General features: G+C 47.9%; 1 protein-coding gene across 10 annotated transcripts in view; it reads left to right on the top strand.

Annotated features, from left to right (window-relative positions):
- RGS3 (regulator of G protein signaling 3) overlaps positions 1-22,611 on the top strand; it is a 115,843-nt gene that overhangs the window by 64,107 nt on the left and 29,125 nt on the right. Inside the window, exon 19 of one of the 10 annotated variants that reach the window (XM_036990548.2) lies at positions 1,305-10,442. The exons of 5 other annotated variants lie outside the window; for them this stretch is intronic. In XM_036990548.2, coding sequence (XP_036846443.2) covers positions 1,305-1,412 — 108 coding nt within the window. In that variant the 3' untranslated portion in view covers positions 1,413-10,442. 4 more of the 10 variants (XM_017648770.3, XM_017648767.3, XM_017648769.3 and 1 more) reach the window with 4 other exon arrangements.

The following is a 22,611-nucleotide window of genomic DNA, read 5'->3' as shown; positions in this document are numbered from 1 at the left end:
CATTTTCTGGCTGACCATGGTAGGTAGGAGGCTGCTGTGGGTTGGCCTGTGCACTCCCCCTCTTTCTGTAGAACTCAGTGGCCCAGCTTCCTTCTGTTCATCACTCCCTTCCTCCTCATCAGAACTCTGCCCCCTTGCCCTGGAGGGGAACCTACCTTTCTTCTTCTGCCTGGGATAACTTACAGAACTCTCGGCCTCAGAACATTCAGCTAATGCAGAATGACTCATGGGTGGTCCTACCTATGGCCAGTGAGGTTCTAACCTGGGAGGGACGGATGACACATATTATTTTGGTTATTCAATCAAACATATGTAATAAGTGCCTGCTCTGTGTTGGACACTAGTTTAGGTCCTTTTCGGTCACAGAGATGGGTGAGACCTGGTCCTTGTCCTTATGGAATTCTCCTATAACTGGACAGAAGTTCAAGGGCGCTGGAGTGACAATCCAAGCATTAAAGGCTGTGCCTGTCGGGTCCTAAGTGCAGTGTGGGGGGTCTTGGCTGCACATTCGCCGTCCACTCAGTGACCCTTCACTGAGCCTGCACAGTGTGCCCAGCGCTGGCCAGGGCAACAGGAAGCCTCTGAGGACAGTGGGCTTTCGGCCGAGCTGCCAGGGATAAGGAGTGTGCAGAGCAGCCTGGCGCTTTACCTGGTGGGGGTGCACAGAGGAGTCTGTCACACTCTTTCTTTGGGAGATCACAGTCCAGTGGCGGAGACAGATATGCCAACAGATCAAAAATGACATAGTAAGTGATTTGGGAGGTGCAAACTCTTATCACTCTGTGACTGTAGGCGAGGCACCCAGCCTCTCTGAGACTTGGTTTTTTTCATCAGTGAAATGGATGGATTAACAGGGTTCTCATGAGGATTAAATTCATGTAATGTGCTTAGTGAAGTGTCGCACAAGAAGAACTCTGAATTAGCTGCTATTATTATTATTTTAATCTTCCTATATAGGAAGATTCCTCTAGTGGCCTTGTTTATTGAAGCTGAATGCTGCTGCTCTGAGCACATATGAGGACTGTTCCATATCACTTGCTGGTAACCACCTGCCATGTTCCAGGGCCCAGGCAGGGAAACTGAGGCTCCTGCATCTGCTTTGGCTGGCTGTAGGACTTCTCCCAGATGTGACGCCGAGGTGTATGCCATCTTGTCATCATCATCACTTGGCAGATAGAGACAGGGCCCTGGAGATGCCAAGGTCTGTCTGAGGACCTTAGAAAGTAGCAGGGACAGGTCCTGGAGTCAGGCAGCCTTGGCCTGAGTAGACAGCGACCTAATTCCAGTTCTGTCTGGTTCCACAGAAACTCCACCCTTATGGCTCTCTCCAGCAGGAGATGGGGCTTGCCAACTCAACCAATTCTACCCAGGATAGAAGCCTTACCTCATCAGAACAGACTCTGATTGGCTGAGCAAACCCAGGGCGGGACTCTGCTTCTGGCAACTTAACCCTTTCTTGGGCATCCCCTACCGCACAGTAACCACACCTCAACTGGAGCCAAAACGGAGGACCAAGATGGTGGGCCTAAGTCATCTGAAGGGAGTGGCCCCGTGGGTGTGTATGGACTGGCATCAGAAGGACCGCAGTGGCGTGAGAGGCCCTATGGGCATGTGCAGACTGGCATCAGAGAGTCCCAAGTGGAGAAGACTCAGAAACTGATTCCTTACAAGGAAGGAGTTGATGAAATAGCATCTCAGCTTCTGGTGGTCCCAGCGTCTGCCTTGGGGCAGCAGGAGAGGTTGGGAGAGGTCAGCTCTGATGGAGAACATTGCCATGACCCTCCGCTGCCAGAAGATATCGCCACCCATTCACTCACTTTTTATTCATTCTTCCATTCGACAGATATTTTGGGGGCATCTACTTTATGCCAGGCTCTGTGCTAGGAGCTAGGGATACTGTGGAGAATAAGATGGACGAGGTCTCTGAGCTTACCAAGATCACAGTCCATGTAGGGGAGTGAGCATTAAATAAATCACCACCAACACACACACACACACACACACATGCACATGTGATTACAAACTATGTTATGAAGGAAAAGAACAGATTCCTTAAGAAAAGAATATTATTTAGATTGCTATGTGTGGGTGGGGTGGGGGCAGGGGCAGGTCATAAATTTTAAGCTGAGGTCTGGGGGCCAGAAAGGAGTTGGCCAGGCAGGGACTTTGGGAAGAGTGTTCCAGGCCAATGGAACATCCGGAGGACAGTACCTGAAATGGCAAGGAGCTTGGCTGGCTGGGGCAACGAAGGCCAGGCCAGTGAGGCTGGGCTTAGTGAGGAGGCAGATGGATGGGGTGCATGGGCTCCCGATCACACAGGGCTCTGGTGGTTAATGTTTTATTGATTTCATTCTAGATTTAGTGGGAAGCCACTGAAGGCTTTTGAGAAGGTGACTCAGAGAGTCTCGGTACATTTCTAGAAGATCAGAGAGCTCAACAAGGGGCCCAAGTAGGTGTGGGAAGATTAGTTAGGGGTTCCCTTCAATCTTCCAGGTGAGGGGTGATGGTGGCCCCTCTGGGCAGTGGCTGCAGAGCAGGGTATGGGAATGCCCAGAGTCTGGTATATGGTAGAAAGTCTGGGAGGAGAAGAGATAATTCTCTGTCCTTCCACCCGCTTTGCTCTCATCCTCCACTGTGTCTTGCTTCCATGCTGGGTGCAAGTGAGGATTGGGGCCTTCCTCACAGAGGCTCCTCTGGGCCAGGTCTCTGTAGGGACCAGAGCTGAGCTCTGAGAGTGTCCCTGGGAGTTGGGAGCAGGGTGCTCTTGGCCTGGTCAAGGCGGGAAAGTTCACAGCCCCCAGGCCATAGCAAGGGCTGTCTGTGTGCTCCCTCCATCCTATGCTGAATGGTCTTATAGGAAGTTGGAACACAGCCTTTTAGAAACTGACTTGATTTGCTATCTGCAGAGCTCCTAAGAGTCAGGGACCAGGGCTAGGTGTGGCTCAGCACTCCAGGGAACACAGTTCCTGCCACAAGGATAAAGGAAGACCTGCCAAGGGGACAGTGACTAGAGCTCAGTCTGCTCACTGCTGCACCTGCCACCAGAGCCTGGGGTTGGGCAGCACTCACACCCTTTTCTAACTGCCAAGCCCTAGATCAGGGGAAGCCCAAGGCCACAGATCTGAGTGACATAGCTCACACACAAGGAGAATGGGTAGGACCAGTGTTGCTTGCAAAGAAAAAGGGAGTCAGAGAGGCTGGAGAGATGGTTCAGGCCAGAGAAGTCCCTGGACCTTGGACACTCTCTGCACTGAGTCCTATAAGACCTTCTCAGTGTCTTTAGAGAGGGTTCTTGTGCCCTGGTGAGTTTGCACAGCTTCTCTGGCCACTTGAACTCCAAGAAGGGTGGCCTAAAAGAGAATATGTTCCTCACCTCCCACTTTCCCTCCTCCCAGCCTCGGCAAGGTCAGACACATCCCATCAGCAGTCTAACAGGGGATGGATGTATCTGCCTATGACCAGGCTCATGCCCCCACCCAGCAGGGGAACAGGTATGGCCTGAAGTGGGGCAAGTGATACAGGGCCTGTCAGCCAGGAATCAGTCTGCAGGGTTAATTCTGAGCAGTGGAGCAGCTGGGTCTACAAGGACAGCAAGCTGCACTTTGATTTCATTTGAGTCCCTTACAAAATGACATTAAGGGGAATGTGAGGCACAGGAGAACTGCCTGTCTGGGAAGGTAGCAAGCCATGCTCTCTGGGACCTGGTGACCTACCTCTGTCCACCAGACAGATGCAGAGGACAAGAGTTCTGGCCACAGGGAAACGGAGAATCTGAATGCAGCACCCATCCCTGGGGACAGGGCTTTCCTCCCAGCTTGTCCCGGGAGGCTGCCGAGTCGAGTGAATGCTCACTTCAGGGCCCTAGGCCTGGCTGGCCACTGGGACAGACATTAGCTCCTGGGTCGGTCTTCCTTGTGACTGCGGTGATCCACGCTGCCATTGCTGCTGTGCCTCTCAAATCAATGAAACAATTAATTTGGTTCCATGGGCTCGAGAAGATGAAATATGACCGGGTGGCCACTGCTCTTCAGCGTCCCAGGGCATCCCAACCATTCAGGATGATGAACAAGCTTTCAAAATTGCATTTGAGAGTCATAATCACGGGAAATGCTGCTGGCCCCGCCCTCCACATAAATCACGCTAAGAAGCCCACACAATGGTCTCTTTCCTGATGGCCCAATTGTCTTGGTTTGGTGTCTCGGGCCCAGGAGCTGGGAGGATGGGAGCACAACCATTTATTGTTGAAAAGGCCATCTGTGCGATTTGAATACAAAGTGATCCTTTTAGTGCCCTGCATACCCTCTGATCCTGTGCTGGTGTTTTCTCATGTCTCAGGCTCTGGGCCTTCGGAAACTCTGTCTCTCCTGGAAGTGGTCACGCCTGGTTTCTGCTGGCCTGGGTCTATGACCCTTTGGGAGTTGGGACCTGTTGGAAATAATGATGACATTTATTTATGTATGTCTTGTTTTTATTAATTCTTTATGTAAATTTTTTTTTCATAAATTCTTCCACCAAAGCCCTCATTTTTCACACACAGCAACAAGGGGGCTCTGCAAAGGGAAGGCCGAGACAGTTTCCCAGTGTGGGAGGGTTCCCTGCAGTGAGAGCATGGGCTTCAGGGAGGGCAACCGGGCCCAGAGTATTACCTCCCCAGGCCTCCCAGCAGCCTCATTTTATGGGTGAGAAGGGCTAAGACTCAGAGAAGTTAAATGATTTATCCAAGGTCACACAGCTGGTAAGAGGCTGAGCTAGTCCTCAAGCTAAGGCCTCTCAACCAAAACCACTGCTCTTTTCAGATGTAAAGGTAGCCTTTTAGGGGTGGAACTAAGAAAAATCAATCATCTCCTCCAGGAAGAGGCAGGAGGAGGACATGCCACATGTAGAAGCTGTGGTCCTTTAAACTCTGGTGGGGGTACTTTAGAACAAATAAATGACAGGCCTTATTCTCTACACACTGGGGAAGAAACTTCCAGAGTTCATATTCCTGGGGGAGGTGGCCCAGGCTGAAAAGATCAATAGTTTCACAAGATTTGAGAAGTCTGATATGACAGATAAGGTGGGGCTCCTTAGGACAGGCTCTCAGGGGAATGGAGACAGTCAGGTATCCCCTTTCCCTTTTGAGTCCAGAGTTCAAGAGGATCAGCAGACATGGTCTCGGGGTACCTGGCGGCAATGGAACCATGGCCACAGCTTCAGCTCCAGGTCCAAGGGGGCTGAGCAGGAGTCCTGGAAGGAGGGCTTTGACCCAAGCCCTGTTGAAGTAGGCGGGTGAGCCCAGTTCTGGGGCTGTATTTTGCTAATTGACTGGTTTTAAATTTCAGCCCTAATTACTTAACTGGGAATCAACTGGATTAGATTTCAGACATCCCCCAATTAAGCTGACTCTTTTCCCTATAATGTGCAACAATTTTCCAGTCTCTCCAGCCCTCCCCCTCCTTCCTTGCTGCCCCTCTGGCTGTGGACAGATTCCTTCTCTGTGTCATGTTCATGGTCTCGGCCATATTGCTCTCTTTTTTTGACTTTCAATGAAGACAGCACAACCTTATCTTCTATCATGTCTTGACTTTACCTTCTCTCAGCCTTTCTCTGAATAGGGCCACCATCCTCCATATTGTTCCCAGATCCTTGTTAAGGGCGGAATAATAACACTAGGTAATTTAATGAGCATATACACTGTGAGCCTGACATGGTGCCAGGCTTTGACCTACATTGTCTCTTTAATCCTCACTACAGCCTCATGAGGTGCATTATCCCCATTGCACATTTACTCTCATTATATCCAATTGGGAGACGAAGCTGCTGAGTCTTAGAGAAACTTGCCCAAGGTTACACAGCTAGGGGATGGCTAGGATTGGAACCCGGGCAGCCCAACTCCAGAGCATCTACTTTTGATTGCTCTATTCTCCGGCTTTGCAGCTTGAAATCAAGCACCATCCAAGCTGGGAGGGGCCGAGGGGGCTAAACAGTCACACTCACTCCTGCCTCAAGACCATGTGGGAGGTCATTGTCTTCAGAATAAAGCCCAGGTCTCAGCGTGGCTCTCAAGGTTCTCCCTGGTTGCTCCACACAGTTCTTGCTTTGTACCCACAGTCTGACCACACTGGATTATTCCTTTGCCAAACTCTCTGTGTGCATTCATGTTTAGGCTATTTCTTCTGGCTGATGTGTCTGCCCTTCTTCGTTGTCCCTGCTGGATGCAATCCTCAATCTTCACGGCTTGGCTCTCCTGAGACACCTGTCTTAGGCATCAGAGGTCATTGCTTCCCCCTCTGCATTCCCATAGTGTTTTGTGCACCTATAACATGTTAGATAGATATGTCTCACCTGCAAGACTCAGAGCTCCTTGGGAACCAGTGGAGGCAAATCTTATTTATTTTTTATTCTGTTACTTCCTGATCCTTAGTAGGTGCTCAGTAGATGTTATAGAATTGAATTGGGCCCTACAGTTGAAGGCCTTCATGTTTTAGAATCTAGATGAGGAACTGAGGCTCAAAAAGGGGGAAGTGACCTGGCCAGGGTTATGGGACAAATTAGTGGCATGGTCAGGACTAGAAATCAGGTGTCCTGACTCTCTTGGCTCAATGCTTTTCCTGTTGCACCTCAGCTTTGTGGGACCAGAGCCTGGATCCCCACCTGGTTCATTAAGTAAGCTGTCCAGGTTCACTTCGGGGTCATGGATACCACCATATTCCATGCTGACTCCTGGCATGTTGGAGGGAAAGGAGACCTAATCAGAACTGCTCTTATGGTTTTGGTCCCAGTTTTACATATCCAAAAGCAGAGAATATAGTATTTATTTTATGAGTGACTAGAATTTTCATGGAACTATAGAACCTTTGAATGTAGAACTGAAAAGCCTCCCTCTTTCACCACCAGATCAATTGATTAACAAGCTGATTTGTAGAAACCAAGACTATAGAAGGGCCAGAGCTTAGATGTTGCTAGAGCTGGAAGAACCCAGATCCCTACCTGCCAGGCCAGCGCTGCTCTTCAGGGGCTTTGAAGCGTCTGCCAGATTGGAGGCAGGGAGGGGTGCAGAGTGCCTTAGGATCTTGTCATCTCACTCATTAGGAAAAGTCAGTCACCACTTTGGGCTGTAATGGAAATAGTGAGAAATGGCTTGACTAATGGCGTGGGCAGAGGTTGTCTAGTCAGCTGCTTGTCTATAAATTCCTGGTGTGTTCTTGCTGGAGCAGAATGAATGGGGCTGCTGTGTTTTACCTGGAGCTCCGAGCACAGCAGGACTGGTAGAGATGCTTGCTGTGGTCTATTCTAAAAATAGTAGTCGGAGAGAACTGAGGGGAAGAGAAGGGGGCTCCTTCAGGAGTTGGGTGGGGCAACTCAGCCCCTTCCTCTTCCTGCCAGGCCCTATGTGAGGATGTGCCCTAGCTGTAGAGAATCTAGATCTGGGAGGGTCTTGGTGTTGTCAGCCCTCACACCCCCTTCTCATACAGCAGAGGAGGCCGAGGAGGCCCTGGAGGCCCAGAGAGGTGAAAGGACTGGCCAGCCGTCACAGCTTGGGGCAAAGGTCCCAGAAGGCAGGCTATTTTCCTCCTGCTGTTTAACAGAGCAGCCGCAAGTCTTGCTAGGTTTTCTCTGGCTGCTTCTGGGTGTGCACCGGGCCTGGGAACTCCTGGGGCCGGATGTGGTTGGGCTTCCTGAGAGTCGCCTGGCGGGCGCGGAGTCCCCAGCTAGTCTGCCCCAAGTGCTGACCTCTGCCAGCTGGCCTTCCAGCACCACGCCTTCCCTTTGCTGCTGTCCCTACCCTTACTGACTTGTCCGTCTGTTGTCCCTTGGATTGTCTGCAGGGAGGGTGGACAAGGGCCGGCACAGAGCCAGCCCTCAAGACCAGAGGGCCTAGTATAGCTCGAGACCTTTTTCTGCTCTTCCCTAGGAATAAGCAGAGGGAGCTAAGGTAAAAGAAGGGCCTAGGTTTAGAGACAGGCAGGCCAGGGTTCAAATCCCTGCTCTGCTTCTTACCAGCTGTGGGATTCCTGGTGGGTCATCTAGCATCTGTCAAATAAGAAAAGGACACCCATTTTACTGGATTCTTGTGAGGATTAAAGGGGATGGTCTGTGCAGTGTACCTGGCATGTAGTAGGTACTCAGTAATGGGGTTGTTGCTCAGTCAAGTGTGAACTTGTGCTTGACTCTCTGCAACCCCCTTCCTTGGGACCTCCACCCATGGGGGCATGGTAGGTGTTTTTTCTTTTTAATGTAGTTGAATTTTGTTGCATTGTTATAAAAGTAATTCGTGTTTATTAGAAAGAAAACATGAAATACAGTTGAAGGAAATGTTCACCCTTAATCCCCATACCCAGAGATCACTACTGTTAACATTTTGGGGTGCTATCTGGTGAGGCATTTGTTTATACACACATATCTTATTTGCAAATTGGGATTACTGGTGTATACAGTTTTCTAACATGCTTTTTTCCATTTAACAATGTAGTGTATCCATGTTCCCATGTCAATAAATATTCATCTACAGCATCATTTTTAGTGCTTGCAAAGTAGTTCATTATGTAGATGAAGCATCCTTTATTTAAATAATCTCTAATAGTTCAACATTTAGGTTATTTCCAATTTTTCATTGTTAAAAAAGCCTGGGATAAAAATCCTTGTAGGTATATTTTAGCATCTCTAACATCCAGTGTAGATATTTGGCCCTCTACAAATACTTTTTGAATGAACATTTTGTTAGAATAAATTCCTGGTAGTACAAATTCCAAGTCAAAGGGCATATATTTTGTAAAAAATGTTCCTGATACGTATTACCAGGTGACTGTCCAGAACAGTTGTACCCTTTTATAATTGGTACTTTAGGTTGACTGATTCATCTTGCTTGGCATGGTAAATCCTGCTTCCTGGGAAACCCCTCAGTCCCAAGCAAACTAAGACAGCCTTAGGAAGAGAATACCCATTTCCCCACACCCTCACCAGCACCTTGCATTGTTGCACTTTTTGGTAGGTTAATTTTTTTGATTAGTAGAGATGTTGAATATTTATGTGACTTTTAGTCACTTATGTTTCTTCTTTTGTAAATAGTGTTTTCAAGTGTTTTTGCCCATTTTTCTTTTAGGTTGTTTATAGTTTAGTCATTAATTCACAAGAGCTCTTTGTGTGTTAGCCTTTTATTTTTCATTGTATTTTTAATCTAGAGATGTTTCTGATTATAGGTAATTATATCTGTAGATTGTTTTGGTAGCAGTTTTATTGAGCTATTATTCACATATACAATTCATCCATTGAAGTGTAAAATTCAGTGGTTTTTTAGTATGTCCACAGACTTGTGCAACCTGCACCACAATTCAATTTTAGAACATGTTCATTATGTCTAAAAGAAACCATGCCCTTTGTCTGTCATCCACCAAGCTCCCCCATCTCCTCTAGTCCTAGGCAACCACTAATCTACTTTCTGTCTCTAGATTTGTCTATTCTGGACATTTCACATAAATGAAATCATATAATGTTTGGTCTTATGTGTCTGGGTTCTTTCATTTAGCATAATATTTTCAAGGTTCATCCATATTATATCATGTATCAGCACTTCATTCTCTTTATGGCTGAGTAATATTCCATTATATGGATATACTACATTTTATTTATCCAGTCCTCCATTGAGAAACAATTAGGTTGTTTCCACCTTTTGGCTGTTATGAATAATGCTTGTGTGCAATTCTTTTGTGTGGGCATGTTTTCATTTCTCTTGAGTATATACCTAGGAGTGGAATCCCTGGATCAAAGGGTAACTCTGTGTTTAATTTTTTGAGGGACTGCTAGACTGTTTTCTAAAGTGGCTGCACCATTTTATAGTCCTATCATCAGTGTTTTTCCCATTTGTTGTTCTCCCGTTTTTAAAATTACAGTCATGCCAGTGGGTATGAAATAGTATCTCACTGTGGCTTTGCATTGCATTTTTCTGATGACTACTATCATATATATAAATTTAAACAAATATTTTTTGCCCGTGGTGTTGTGGTATTCACCCCAGGATCATACAATATTCACTAATACACCTTGAACTTTATGATTTTATTTTTCAGCTTGTACACTTGAGTCTATCTGGAATTTACTTTGGCTTATAGTATGAGACAAAATGCTTTTTCATTTTTCCCAGTTATTTGATGCAATGCTTGTACATTATGTTAGGATAAGTAGCTTCTCATTACTCTTCTTAAAAATTTTTTTTCCTATTCTCACATCTTTATTCTTTAACATAAAATCCAGTATAATTTTTTTCAGTCCCTACCTCTCCCCTGACCTTCCCCCCAAATCATTGAGATTTGGGGTATAATTATATTAAAAATATACATCAAAAAGGGGAGTATTGAAGTCTATTCAAAACAGTCTTCCCATCCAGGAATAGGATTATATCTCTTCACTTACGAAGTCTTCTTTTAAGATTTCCCAAGTAAAGTTTTGAAAAAAACATGTTTCTCTTATAGGTCTTTCACATTTTTTTGTTAAACTTATTTGAGAAATTGAAAGTTTTTATTTATATTCTGAAGGGGAATATTTATTTATTTATCATTATAATTTATCATTTATTTATCATTATATATTTGTCATATGTTCTTCAACTGATAATATACTTGTACAGAAAGTCTTACACATTAGTGAACAGAATAGAGTAAATAAATAAAATTCCCCCTTCTCTAAGGCCTTCCCCATTCCTGGCCACTACTATAAATTTGGTGTGGTCCCTCTAAATATTTTTCCAGGCACACATATAAATATATCCTATATGTTATTTTACTAAATAGTATCAGATCGTACAAAAGTTTCTATAAATCATTTTTTTTTGAGAGGGCATCTCTCATATTTATTGATCAAATGGTTGTTAACAGCAATAAAATTCTGTATAGGGGGGTCAATGCTCAATGCACAGTCATTAATCCACCCCAAGCCTAATTCTTGTCAGTCTCCAATCTTCTGAAGCATAACGAACAAGTTCTTACATGGTGAACGAATTCTTACATAGTGAATAAGTTCTTACATGGTGAACAGTACAAGGGCAGTCATCACAGAAACTTTCGGTTCTAATCACACATTATGAACTATAAACAATCAGGTCAAATATGAATATTTGTTTGATTTTTATACTTAATTTATATGTGAATCCCACATTTCTCCCTTTATTATTATTATTATTTTTATTTTTAATAAACTGCTGAAGTGGTAGGTAGATGCAAGATAAAGGTAGAAAACATAGTTTAGTCTATAACTCATTTTTTAAAACTTAACATATGATATAAATCTTTGACAAAGTTCTCCTTCTTTCTTTTAAGTAGCCAATGGACCACAGGTTATATAACTACTTCCCTTTTGATGTGCACCCAGGTTGTTTCCAGTGTTTTGATATTATGAGCAATGTTGCAATAAACATCCAAAGAATGCCCTGTATGTTACATCATGCTGCACTTATTCGTAGGATAGAGTGAGACTCACACTACCATGGTGCTCTACAAATGCTTTCCTTCTGCCCAACACGATTGATATACCCCCATTTTAGAGATGAGAAAACAAAGGAACAGAGAGGTAAAGCAGATACACAATTCACATTCCTATTATCAGTGAATGAGTGCCTGTTGCCCTACACCCTACCTAATATTGGATTAATTCTTCATTTGTATGATAAGTGAAATTTTTATTTCATTTAAATTTCCAATTATTTCATTATTAGTGGGATTGGGCTTGTTTATTAGTCATTTATATTTCTTCTTCTTTGTCATGTCAGTTTATATCATTTGCCCAACTTTCTATGGGGGTATTTATCTTATTTGTAAGAGCCCTTTATATGATTAACATATTAACCATTGCTTATATAGGTTACAAGTGTTTTTTCCTAGTTTTCCATTTGTCTTTTAACTTTATTTACTGTCTCTCTAACCATTCAAAAATTAACATATTTTGTAGTCAAGTCTTTTTTGGGGCTACAGGGAAATAGAAGGCTATATTTTCAAAGACCTTTCCCACTCCAAGTTTATAATGAATATTCTTCCATATTTTATTCAAGTAATTTTATCCTTTTACCTTTTACATTCATAGTTCCAGTTCATCTGTGAGGGAACTCTCAATTTTTTCCCCAAATGGTAACCAGTTTTTCCAAACCTTTTTTTTAAATTGTCCTTCTTTTTCTCACTTACCATAGACCAAATTTCCCCACATTGGTTTTGAATTTTCTCATTTCCTTTGTTGATCTGTCTATTCCTATGGTAGGTTGAGACTTAATTATTGTAGCTTCAGAATATATTTCAGGCTAATCCTGAACATCCCAAGGCTAATCTTCCCTTGCTCTTCTGTAAAATCCTGTGAAGTTATCACCCTAATCCTAGTCTGCCTGTGGTTTTACCCTTACTTTTGCCACAAACATATCAGTAACAACACCAGATCCGGCATAGTTTGTCCGCACCTCCTACCACCCATAATGAGTACGTCAGCTGGCCCCTGCTTCTCTTTGCTTTCCTCCATGCCTTCTAGCTATTGTTGGAATCATCTGGAACTTTAGTTTCTGATTGCTACTATTTTCAAATATTAGTTCTATTATGTTTTAAGAATTATTTATATAAATTGCATTCAATATCTCAATTATGCTCTCAGTAGTTAAGTGTATAAACGTTTCCGGCTTCATTGCTTGCCACTCTCTTGTATACCACATCATCTCATTCTTGACTTCCTGGTTTTGATTCCTTTTTTTTTTTTTTTTTTTCAGGAGAGCTTTCCTGAGCAATTTTTCCAGAAAGGGTCTGTGGGTGGCATGCTTTCTTAGTCTGTGTAAGTCTGAAAATATTTGCCTTCATGTTTGAATCATCCTTTTCCTAAGTAGACAATTCTGGTCTCACAGGCCTTCTCCCCGAGAAACCTGAGACCAGTGACATCATCCCAGCGTTTAGTGTTGTAAGAAACATACTGCTTGCTGGACTCTCTAAAATTTATGGAAACAAGCAAGATTTATCCTTCCAATCTTTGGAATTCAGATAATTTCTAGTTGTTTCTTCTCTTTTGGCGGTTTTTCCTCGTACTTATTAGGTAAGCCTTTTTAGACTGATGACCCAAGTCCTTAAGTCAGGGAACTTTTCTATTAATTTTTGGAATTCTTTCTTTTCCATGTGTTTAATTCATTCTTCTGGATTTCCTACTAAAAATAATCATAATATTCACTGTAATATAGCTCCTAATATTTATCAAATATGCTTTCCTTCTGCTATAATATGTAATCTGTCTGATACTATTATTATTTTATAAATAAGGAAACAAAGGAATAGAAAGAATAAGTAGATTATACAAGGTCTCATAGCTAGGAGGTGTAGAACATGATCCAAGTCCAAGCATCTGGCTCCAGAGCCTGTGTTCTTAGCTAATACGCTATACTCTCTGCTTGTCAAATCCAACCCCCAAACCCTACCCTGACCCTGACCCCAGTGCCCTTCAGGAAAAGTTGAGTGTTGGCAGTGGAGAAAACATGGGGATGCTAGAGTGATGGCTGAAGCAGACTGGAAGACTAAGGACCAGAGAGGAGATAGGGTAGTCAAAGGTTCCCCAGTGAATTTCAAGTTGGGAATCTTCCCCTCCCTCCCTCTGTTCAGCCACCCTCTTCAGGCCTCATTTCTGTTCCTGGGTCTACTGTATTGTCTCCTTGTGGATATCCCATTCCTACTCCTGTCCCCTTAGTCCCCTCTCTGAATAGCAACCAAGAGAGCTCTGTAGATTAAAGCTGGTCATTCTCACTGATGAATGTTTGTTGAATGACTGCACGAATGAACAAATAATTTCAGAGTGCCTACTGTTAGGTGCTGTGTTAAGTACTGGTGATAAGGTATGCAATAGGAATCTTCTAGTTGCAAGTGACAAGAGCCCAAGTCAGTTAGCTTCAGCCAGGAAACTGAATTTGTTGGATCATGGAGGGTAGCCTTTAGGCATAGCTGGATTCAGAGCCTGAGACATATCACCAAGAATTGGCTGCCCCTCGCCATTTCTTCATTCTACGTGTGTGTGCGTCAGCTCACTCCCTTAGTGGTGACAGTATAGCTGCCGGAAGTACAGAGCTGTGGCCTTTCAGGTTGACTCCCTCAATTATTTCAACAATATTCCTGGGCCTGAGTCTCATTGGTTCAAGTTGGACTATGTGCCCACCCCAATCAGTGAGGACAATGGGATGGGTTGGCTAAGGCCTGGGTCCCATGCCCATCCCTGGAGTGGGAAATAAGTCAAGTCCATATGAACCACCTGGTTTGGAAGTACTTCCTCAGATGGCAAAGAGTGAATAAGGGCCTGTTAGGCAAAATCTCAGATGTCCTCTTCTTTGTGGCTCATCAACCAATGTGGTCCTCATCCCCATACAGCAAATAGTCTGGTGTGGTGGGAGGACATCTGGAAGAGAGACAGACGCCAACCAAAGAGAAACAATACGTAATGAAGCGATGACAGTTATGACAAAGGGCCCAGTAACAGCACCTGTCAGGATGACCTGGTCAGGGGCATTAGGGAAGTTTCTGTGCCAGGGGCAGGAGCTGGAATATAGAAAGGCTTATTCTAGGTGAGTGGAGGCACCAGGAAGGGGGATGAAGCATGAGCTGACGCTGGAGGGGTGCTCAGGGCCTGAGAGGCTGTGTAAGGAGTCTGACCTTCATCCTGGGGTGTTGGGAGTTTAGTGTTGGAGAAAGCTTACACGGGCCTCATTGAGGAAAATGGCTTGGAAGAGGGCAAGGCCAGAGGCAGGGAGCAGTTAGGAGGAGGTTGCTCTCACCCTAGGGAGACACAATGGTGTCTTGGACTAGGGTGGAGGCGGCAGACTTGAGAGAGCTAAAAGACCAGTGAGAGAGACTGAAAGAGATAAAGACTAAGAGAGATAATAGATAAGAAGTGGGATCCATAATACTTGGTGATTAATTGGATAGGGAGTACCGGGGAGAGGCATGGCACCCAGGAGTCTGGTCCAGGCAAACAGGTGAATGGGGGCATTCTCGAAGCCAGGGAACAGTTTGGTGACAGGATCATGTGTTCCACTGTAACTGTAAGTACTGCCATAGAGGCCAAGTTTGTGAGTTCTCAAGGAAACAGGAATAGTTAGACCAGCGCTTCTTAAGCCAGCTGTGGTGAAGGGCCTTATACTTTTTATACAACTCACAGTAATTGTGAATTCTCATGCTGGTTTGATAGCGCCTGAACCAGCCTGCACCCTGTCCAGGGAGATCAATCTACTTGTCTTGCTCTTGGGTATCATGGCAATGTCAGGTTGCTGCAAAAGTGTCCACACACTCTTGATTTTTCTGCTTATACCATTGCACACCAGTCACAAGAAGTTTGTGATCAGTACCATTCTGCCGATGACACTTTGAGTAGCACTGGCCTAGTCAAACCCCAGTGCCCATTTTAGAGCCAGGGAAACTGAGGCTCAGAATGGGGGTTGGCTGAGCACCAGGTCTTGCAGGAGGCAGCAGCAAAGCCAGCGTTTCAGTCCAGTCTTTCCTCTGCTGACCCTCTGATTTGGTGGCCTGGGCTCACACCCTAGCAGGGGGTAGACTCAGGAGGAACTGTGTCTGGCTGCACAAGGTTCCAGGGCTGGCCTCCACGCATCTGAGTTGGTGGCTCTGTGCTGAACACTCCCCAGGAATTTGGGTAGTCAGGACACAGCCTGACCCTGGAGCTGGCACAAGTGCTGCGGGTCGAGGATTGCTCCTAAAAGCCTGAATTCTCAGTCCAGCTTGTGGCTGGCTGGACTGGAGCCAGGGAGGGAGATAGTCATGGCTCTTGGCCATCTGAGTCACTGCAGCTGCCCAAGGTCAGGGTGGTGCTGTGATGTGGGCCCCAGGCTGGAGCAGAAGCCAGCCAGGGACAGTGCCCAGGGTCAGCTTTCCAGGGGCACATTTGGTTTCCTGGCTTTCACTTCATGTAGACTTCTTCTTGCTATCCCTGTGAGAGACAGTTCCCATGGAAAGACCGGAACTGTCCTTGCCTGAAGTTGCTAAGGAAGAGGCAGATGGCAAGGGGAGAGTCATTTAGGGAATGCAAGGTAGGGGTAGAGCATAGACTTGGGGACCAACCTGCCTATTTTCCTATTGCTCTTGCCATGTGGCTTTTCTGTACCTTGGTTTCCCCATCTGTTAGATGGCGATGAAGATAATAGCCTGTTGCTCAGTAAATGCTCATGGACATCAGCTCCTGGTACATGCCATGGTAGCCCTCATCTGTTAGACCCTCAACAGAGCTTTGCACATTCAACTTTACTCTTTGCAACAACTCAAGGGGACAGTACAGCAACAATGATGGCTGTCATTTATCAAGCACTTACTGTGTGTCAGGCACTCCACATGCACCATCTTGTTTAGTCTCCACAGGACCCAGTGAGGCAGATGCTAACAGCCCCATTTTACAGATGAGGGAATTCAGACTCAAGAGACATTTAAGTGATTAGCTCGAGATAAATCACACTCAGATTTTTGGACTCCAAAGCTGGTGCTCATTCTAAATACTGCTGACTGAGCCCATTCCTTTAGTGAGGGAGCCTGGTGGGGCCTGGGACTGACTGTTGAAGACGAAGAGCAGGACTGGGCCCATTGGACACCCCTCTCCAGCCTCATTTTAGGGATGGAAGACAGAGGCTGGTAAGGAGGGAGGGACTCACTCTGGTTCCCGCCGACTACAGGCCAAATCTCCATGTGATCTGAACCTGAGGATACTTACTCTGTCCTGCCCCAGCCCACCACTTGCAGCATGTGCCCCAAGTGCCACCAGGAAGAGCCAAGCGCACACCCATAGCTGCCCTAGTGTTAAGGTCACTGAGGCCAGAATATGACAGGACTGTCCCTGCTTGCAGCATCAGTGCCAGGGTCAGCTGTGCCCACCCTCCTAGGCTGCTTCCCTGTCCATCTGCAGCCATGGTTCCGAGCACAGGGTCCAGCTCAAGGCAGGGATTCATTGGTTATTGAAATAACAAATTAATGTTTCTTTGCTGACTCTTCCATGGGGAGGGCCTTTCTGCATGGAGTCCAGAGACCCCCAAACCAGGGCTATGAGACCCAGTGAGCAAAGGCCCAAAACTTCCTAAAGGGTTAGCAGATTCAAAGCCTGGGCTAGGGTGAGCATATACAGACAGATAATTCCACAGTGTCACGGGGCAGCCCAGGGTCATCACCCTCTTCTGTAACAGGTTGGGGTCAGGGGCTGGGCTCTGCAGAAGGCAGGGCCAGTGTATCTAGGCCCTGACAGTCGTTACCCCTAACACCCAGCCAGGCCCAGGTCGGCCCTTTCATTGCTGGGGGGAATGAAAGCCTGAGCTGCTGCTTGGGGGCTGTGATGGTCTTAGTCTGTCATTCACTCTGGACTTTGTGGGACCACACCCTCTGATTTCTATCCAGTTTCTGCCATAGCAGCATGATGCTCCTCCCCATCCCAGACCAGAATCCCAGTGGACTTTGGGTCAGAAGCTAGGATGGGGAAGCTCATTAAATAGCCTTTGGCAGATGTTTTCCTTTCTTTGAGGGGCGTTGCCAAGGCTTGGCCTCCCCAGGTGGAGGGAGTCTGCGTGGGGAAGGAGGGTGCGTAGGCTTCCATCCGCAGGGCTCATGATGGGTTCTTAGGAATATAAGCCCAGGTATACCAGGCTGGACACAGTGGAGGCAGTGAGGGAAGATGGTGGAAACCTGGCGGTGGTGTGGCTGCAGGGAAGCCACCTGGCCAGGACGCCTGGGCTGCTTCCTGCTGCATTGCCCTAAGGGCTCTGCTTGGGGGTGCTGGCCCCCCAAGATAGGAGGTGCACACACACTGGCTCATTGCCAGCCCTTCCTGGTCCCAACCCTGGGAGCTGCTGCAGCTGGTCTAAACAGTAAGTAATTTGCGTACGTGATTGGGTTGTGTAGCCAGCAGCTTCTCAGTGTAGCTCATCTGATCCATGGGCTGCCCTGTGCAATGGACTGGGCTTGGTCTGTAGCTCTGTGTGTGTTACTAGTGTGTGACCTTGAGCAGGTTTCATAATCCTTCTGCCTCTGTTTACTCAATTGTAAAACGGGGACATTAGATATCATATCTGGTAGAATCATGAAGATTTATTGAATCGAGAATTGGCAAGTGCTTTAAACAGTACTGACACACAGTGTCAAGTAAATGTTAAATGACATATGTGGATCAATAAATGGGGCCCAGGCCCTGAGTGCCCAGGTACCAATCCCTGTGGCTTTGGGGCCACCTGGGTCATGCTGTTCGTAGATTCCCGATTCCCCCAGTACTGAACAGCACCCTCATTTATGTAGGTCTGAGAAGTATTAGGATGCTATGGAAGGAGACTTGGACTGGGAGTTAGCATTTCCTGGTCCCAGCCCTGCCACTCAGTTGCTCTGTTTCCTTGGGAAAGTCACTTTCCCTCCCTGAGCCTCAGTTTCACTGGCTATAAATGGGGAATAGGCATGAAAGATCTCCAAGGCGCCTTCCAGCTGAGGAAGCCTGACTGACTGCCCCATCTTGCTGCAGGTTGTACACTGGGAGGGCTCTCCTGCTTTGCTGATTTGTGACTGGAGCTATGGAGAGGCAGAGGGTGTGGTTTCCTGGGCTCCTCCAGGCACTAGATGCTCTCTTAGCCAGGTCTGGCAGGCTCCAGGCCTTGGGGCACTGAAGTGCCATGCCCATTCCTCATTTTCCTTGTGGTCCGAGGCATTGATGAATGCATTCTGGACCTAGTGCCCTGGGCTGGCAGAGCTGCTTTGCCTGTCAGACACAGTGTAGAGCTGCAGGCTCATTAGTCTGTGTGGCTGATGTTGTCTTTCTCACTGAACTTTGGAAGTTCAGGGCCCAGGTCTGTCTGTTCTCCACTGTATCCCCAGGGCCCAGCACAGAGCATGTCACACAGTTGGTGCTCTGGAACTATCTGTTGACTGAAAGGTAAAGACCCAGCTGAAACTTGAGGGTTCCTCTCATCTCAAGGAACCCCTTTTTTCAGGCTTGCCACCCTAAGAAATGTTATCCCAAGCACCAGAAATTACATTCCAGGAACCAGTCAGCTCCACTGGAAATGACCTTCTGTCAAGACTCACCTTCTTAGTTTCCTAGGACAAGTGTGGTTCCTGTTTCCCCGGAGCCTGCAGGATGACAGCCTTCCATTCTGGAAGGTTCTTGGGCCCTGCAAGGCCTGCCTTGGATCTACCCCCAGGGACAAGACAAAGTGTTGTTTGGAATTTGTAAATGACTGGCTCAGATGAGGGCTGTTCCAAGTTGACCCTGATGTTTTCTCAAACCAGCTTGCATAGTATGTGTGAGAGAGGCAGGAATAGAGAGTCAGAGACAGGAGCAGGGAGAGACAGGCAGAGATAGACATGCAGACATTGAGACCAATATTGGGGGAGGAAGAAGCAGAGGGAGAACACTTCAACCCAGGGGGACTGAGTGAGGTGGGGTGAGGCAGGAAAGGAGGACAGGGGCTCCGACTGCCCCATTTTTTCTGTGCAGACATGCCAGGGTGCCTGACACATTGGCAGTAGGCCTGTTCAGGTTGGAGCTGGCTCTGGAGTGGGCCCTTCTAACCTGGGCCCCAGGTACCAACCAGGGTGCGTTTGTTGATCAGACAACCAATTACAGCAGCTGCAGCCGCAGCCTCAAGCAGCTCTGCGCTGGCAAAGCTGCTTCCTGCAGTGGTGGGGCTGTGCGGTGGTTAGAAGCAGGCACCCTGGAGTTGGGCCAGCTGGTCTTCAGTCCTGGCTTCACAGCCTCTCAGCTGTGTGACCATGGGTAACTTCGCTACCATTCTGTACCTTGGAGTCTTCGTCTATAAACAGGGCAATAGTCCCTGCCTCACAAGGTGCTGGTGAGGACTAAGTGAATTAATGAAGGCCAAGCTCTTGGAATAATGCCTGGCACAGCATCACTGAGTCCTCCATTAATCCCACAGGTGGGCAGATCAAGGGTTGTCAGCTCCATTTTACAGATGAGGAAACCAAGGCTCAGAGGTGGGTGCAGACTTGCCCAGTGATACTCCTCCAGCCAGTGCTGGAGCTGGAACTTGAATCGGGGATCCTTGCCTCCAAGGCTTTTACTCTGCCTCCCAACGTCCCTCTGTTAAGAACGTGTCCTTTGCTACAGCCCGGACTCTTGGGCTGTTGTAACATGCCTCCCTCTCAGCCATCATCTTGGGAGGAGGAAGCCCCAAGCTCTCTGTCCATCTCTGACTCCCCATTTCGGCATAAAAGTGCTGAAGAGAGCCTTGTGTGTCCTTCTGCGCTGATGTCGCTCCTGGGCGGGGACTGCAGCAGGCGCTCCCCCTCCCCGGGGTGGTTGCATTCTCAGATCCGTGTGTGTTGGCTGCAGGACCCTGGGTTAAATTGAAGCCGCCCACTGGGATGTGAGCAGTGTGGGGGTGGGGGTGTGACAGGAAGCCTCGGTGATTGGCTCTGTCCTGCCAGGGAGGTGGTGTTGGCTTTGCACTGCCCCAGCCGGTGGAGCCCTCAGGATGTGTGTGGGGTGCAGTCAGCTCGCAGTCCCAGGGCCAGGGGATGCCGCTGAGAGCGATGGACGCCTCTCTCTCCAGAGCAGCACTTCAGGGGCCAGCCGGGGCCCCCGGGGCAGGCAGCAGGGGCGCCAGGGCCCGCGCGAGGGAGTGTGTGAGCGCGTAACCCCGGAGCCAGCCAGCCCTTGCAGGCTGAAGGACGGGCTGGCTGAGGACTCTTCCTCGAGACATCCCAGACGCCTTCTCAGAGGAAAGTGGCTTGGGAAATCACAGAGTTTTCTATTTGATGGAAGAAAGAAATTCAGCCTCTCTGCAGAGTGGTGGTGGCCCGCTGGACAGGGTGTGTGTTTGGAAAGGGTGCTGAAGGAGGAGGAGGAAGAGGAGGGACAAGTGATGCAAGGGTTTTGAAAATGCTACCTAGATGTGGGAGGTGGAACCTGGTCATTTGGTTCTGCTTTTCCCAGCAGGTATCGCTCCCCTAGGGAACTTGGGTAAGTCCATAAATAGCTCTGCTGACACAAAGGAGCTCTGTCTGGGGAAGGCAGCCGCTTGCCACGGCCTCCAGGAGCTGCCACAACCACGGCCGCCCGCCCGCCTGCCCGCCTGCAGGAGCAGCCAGGCGGAGACCCGGGCGGGCGGGCTGGCAGGAAGGGCAGCCAGGAGTCGCCTGGGTCTCTGCTGGAGTGTGCTGGGTAGGTGCCTCAGTGACAGGGTGTGTGTGTGCTGGGTGGGGGGCTCTTGTCCAGGCTACCCCGTGCCCCGGTTTCTATTGTTTCTTCCCCAGGGCAGCCATTGATAGACATGTTGCAACCAAACTGTGTGTGTTCTGCTCTCAGATAGCTGTGTGTGTGTGTGTGTGTGTGTGTGTGTGTGAGTGAGGGGGTGGGTGACCTGCAGGGGAAAGGCACACTTCCACTGTGTGCTGCTCCCCACTTTTAGGCTTGTCAGATGTCTTTTCCTTTTGGGAGAAAGGAATGTTTGGTGACTAGAAGTGGGGACTCTGCATGGGGAGGAATGCTCAGCCAGCAGGATTGGGGTGATCTGGTCAGAGATGCTGACCGTACCAGCTGATGCCAGGCACCATGGATGGCCGCTCTTGCCTAGTTCCAGGTCAGGGAAGGAGGTGGTCTCAGGGGCTGGTCTCAGGGGTTGCCTCTGACCCTAAGACTTCTACTGAAATGGCCACTGGGAACAGATGCTGTGCCTCCTGAGCTCCCTGGGAAAGGTCTTGAACCTGCTTGCTTGACTCCAGCTGAGCCCCATAAGGAAGGGGGTAATGGTTCATCCCCATTCACAAGCTAGCCACTCTGAGTGGACAGAGGCCAATTCTTTTGTCAACTCAGAGGCTCCATGTCTCTACTCCTGTCCTGAGGTATCCAGGAAGAATGTTGTGGGACCTCAGGGCTGACAAAGAGCCTGGGTCCAGAGAGGGGAGGGGTCGTGTCCAAGTTCACACAGCAGGTCTCTGGCTGGGACCCGGGTGGAGGACTTCTGCTGCCTGGAACAGTGAGGACAGGATGCCTGGGTTCCATTGCCCCAAGCTGGGCTATGTAATTCGGCTCTGCATCTGGCACTCCTGACTTGAGACATGTACTAAGTATAGGGCCACTAGGCCCCTCATTGAAAATGTTCCACATCCTGCTGCCCTCAGGCCTTTTGACTGGGGGCTTTCTGGTTCCCCTTTCAAGATGGAGTGGGTATATGTCCTGGAAGGAGGACATGCAGTGTCTGCACCACCAATGCCATGGGATCCCAGCCAGGCACTGCAGCCACACTCAAAGTTTCCACTGGGGCCCCTTGAGTCCTCTGTGCCCAGCCAAGGGGCACCTCCCTATTCCCCAGCCCTAGCACGTGGCATGGCTTAGCCCAGGGCGGGCCCTTTGGGGAGCCAAGTTCCACAGCAGGGCTGCCTGGAGTCTGAAGCAGCAGGGGCTGCTGAAGGAGGTCACAGAGGCAAGTGAGCCCCTGTTGGGAAGTCTCCAGGGCTTTGAATCAAAAATCACTGATGGGGTTTCTGATGGTAGTGCTTGGTATCCACGAAACCACCGCATCCCCAGCTTTCTTGCCTTTAGACGTGCTGTTCCCACTGCCTGGAAAGCCTGTCTCTTCTCTTCTCTCTAGGTCTTAATTCTACCCAAATTTCTAAGACTGGAGTTTGATATTCCAATTGGAATCTG

This window comes from Manis javanica, chromosome 2, assembly GCF_040802235.1.
Source record: "Manis javanica isolate MJ-LG chromosome 2, MJ_LKY, whole genome shotgun sequence".
NCBI classification, from domain to species: Eukaryota; Metazoa; Chordata; class Mammalia; order Pholidota; family Manidae; genus Manis; species Manis javanica.
Note: the sequence above shows the minus strand (reverse complement) of the source record. Positions and strands in the feature narration are given on the sequence as shown.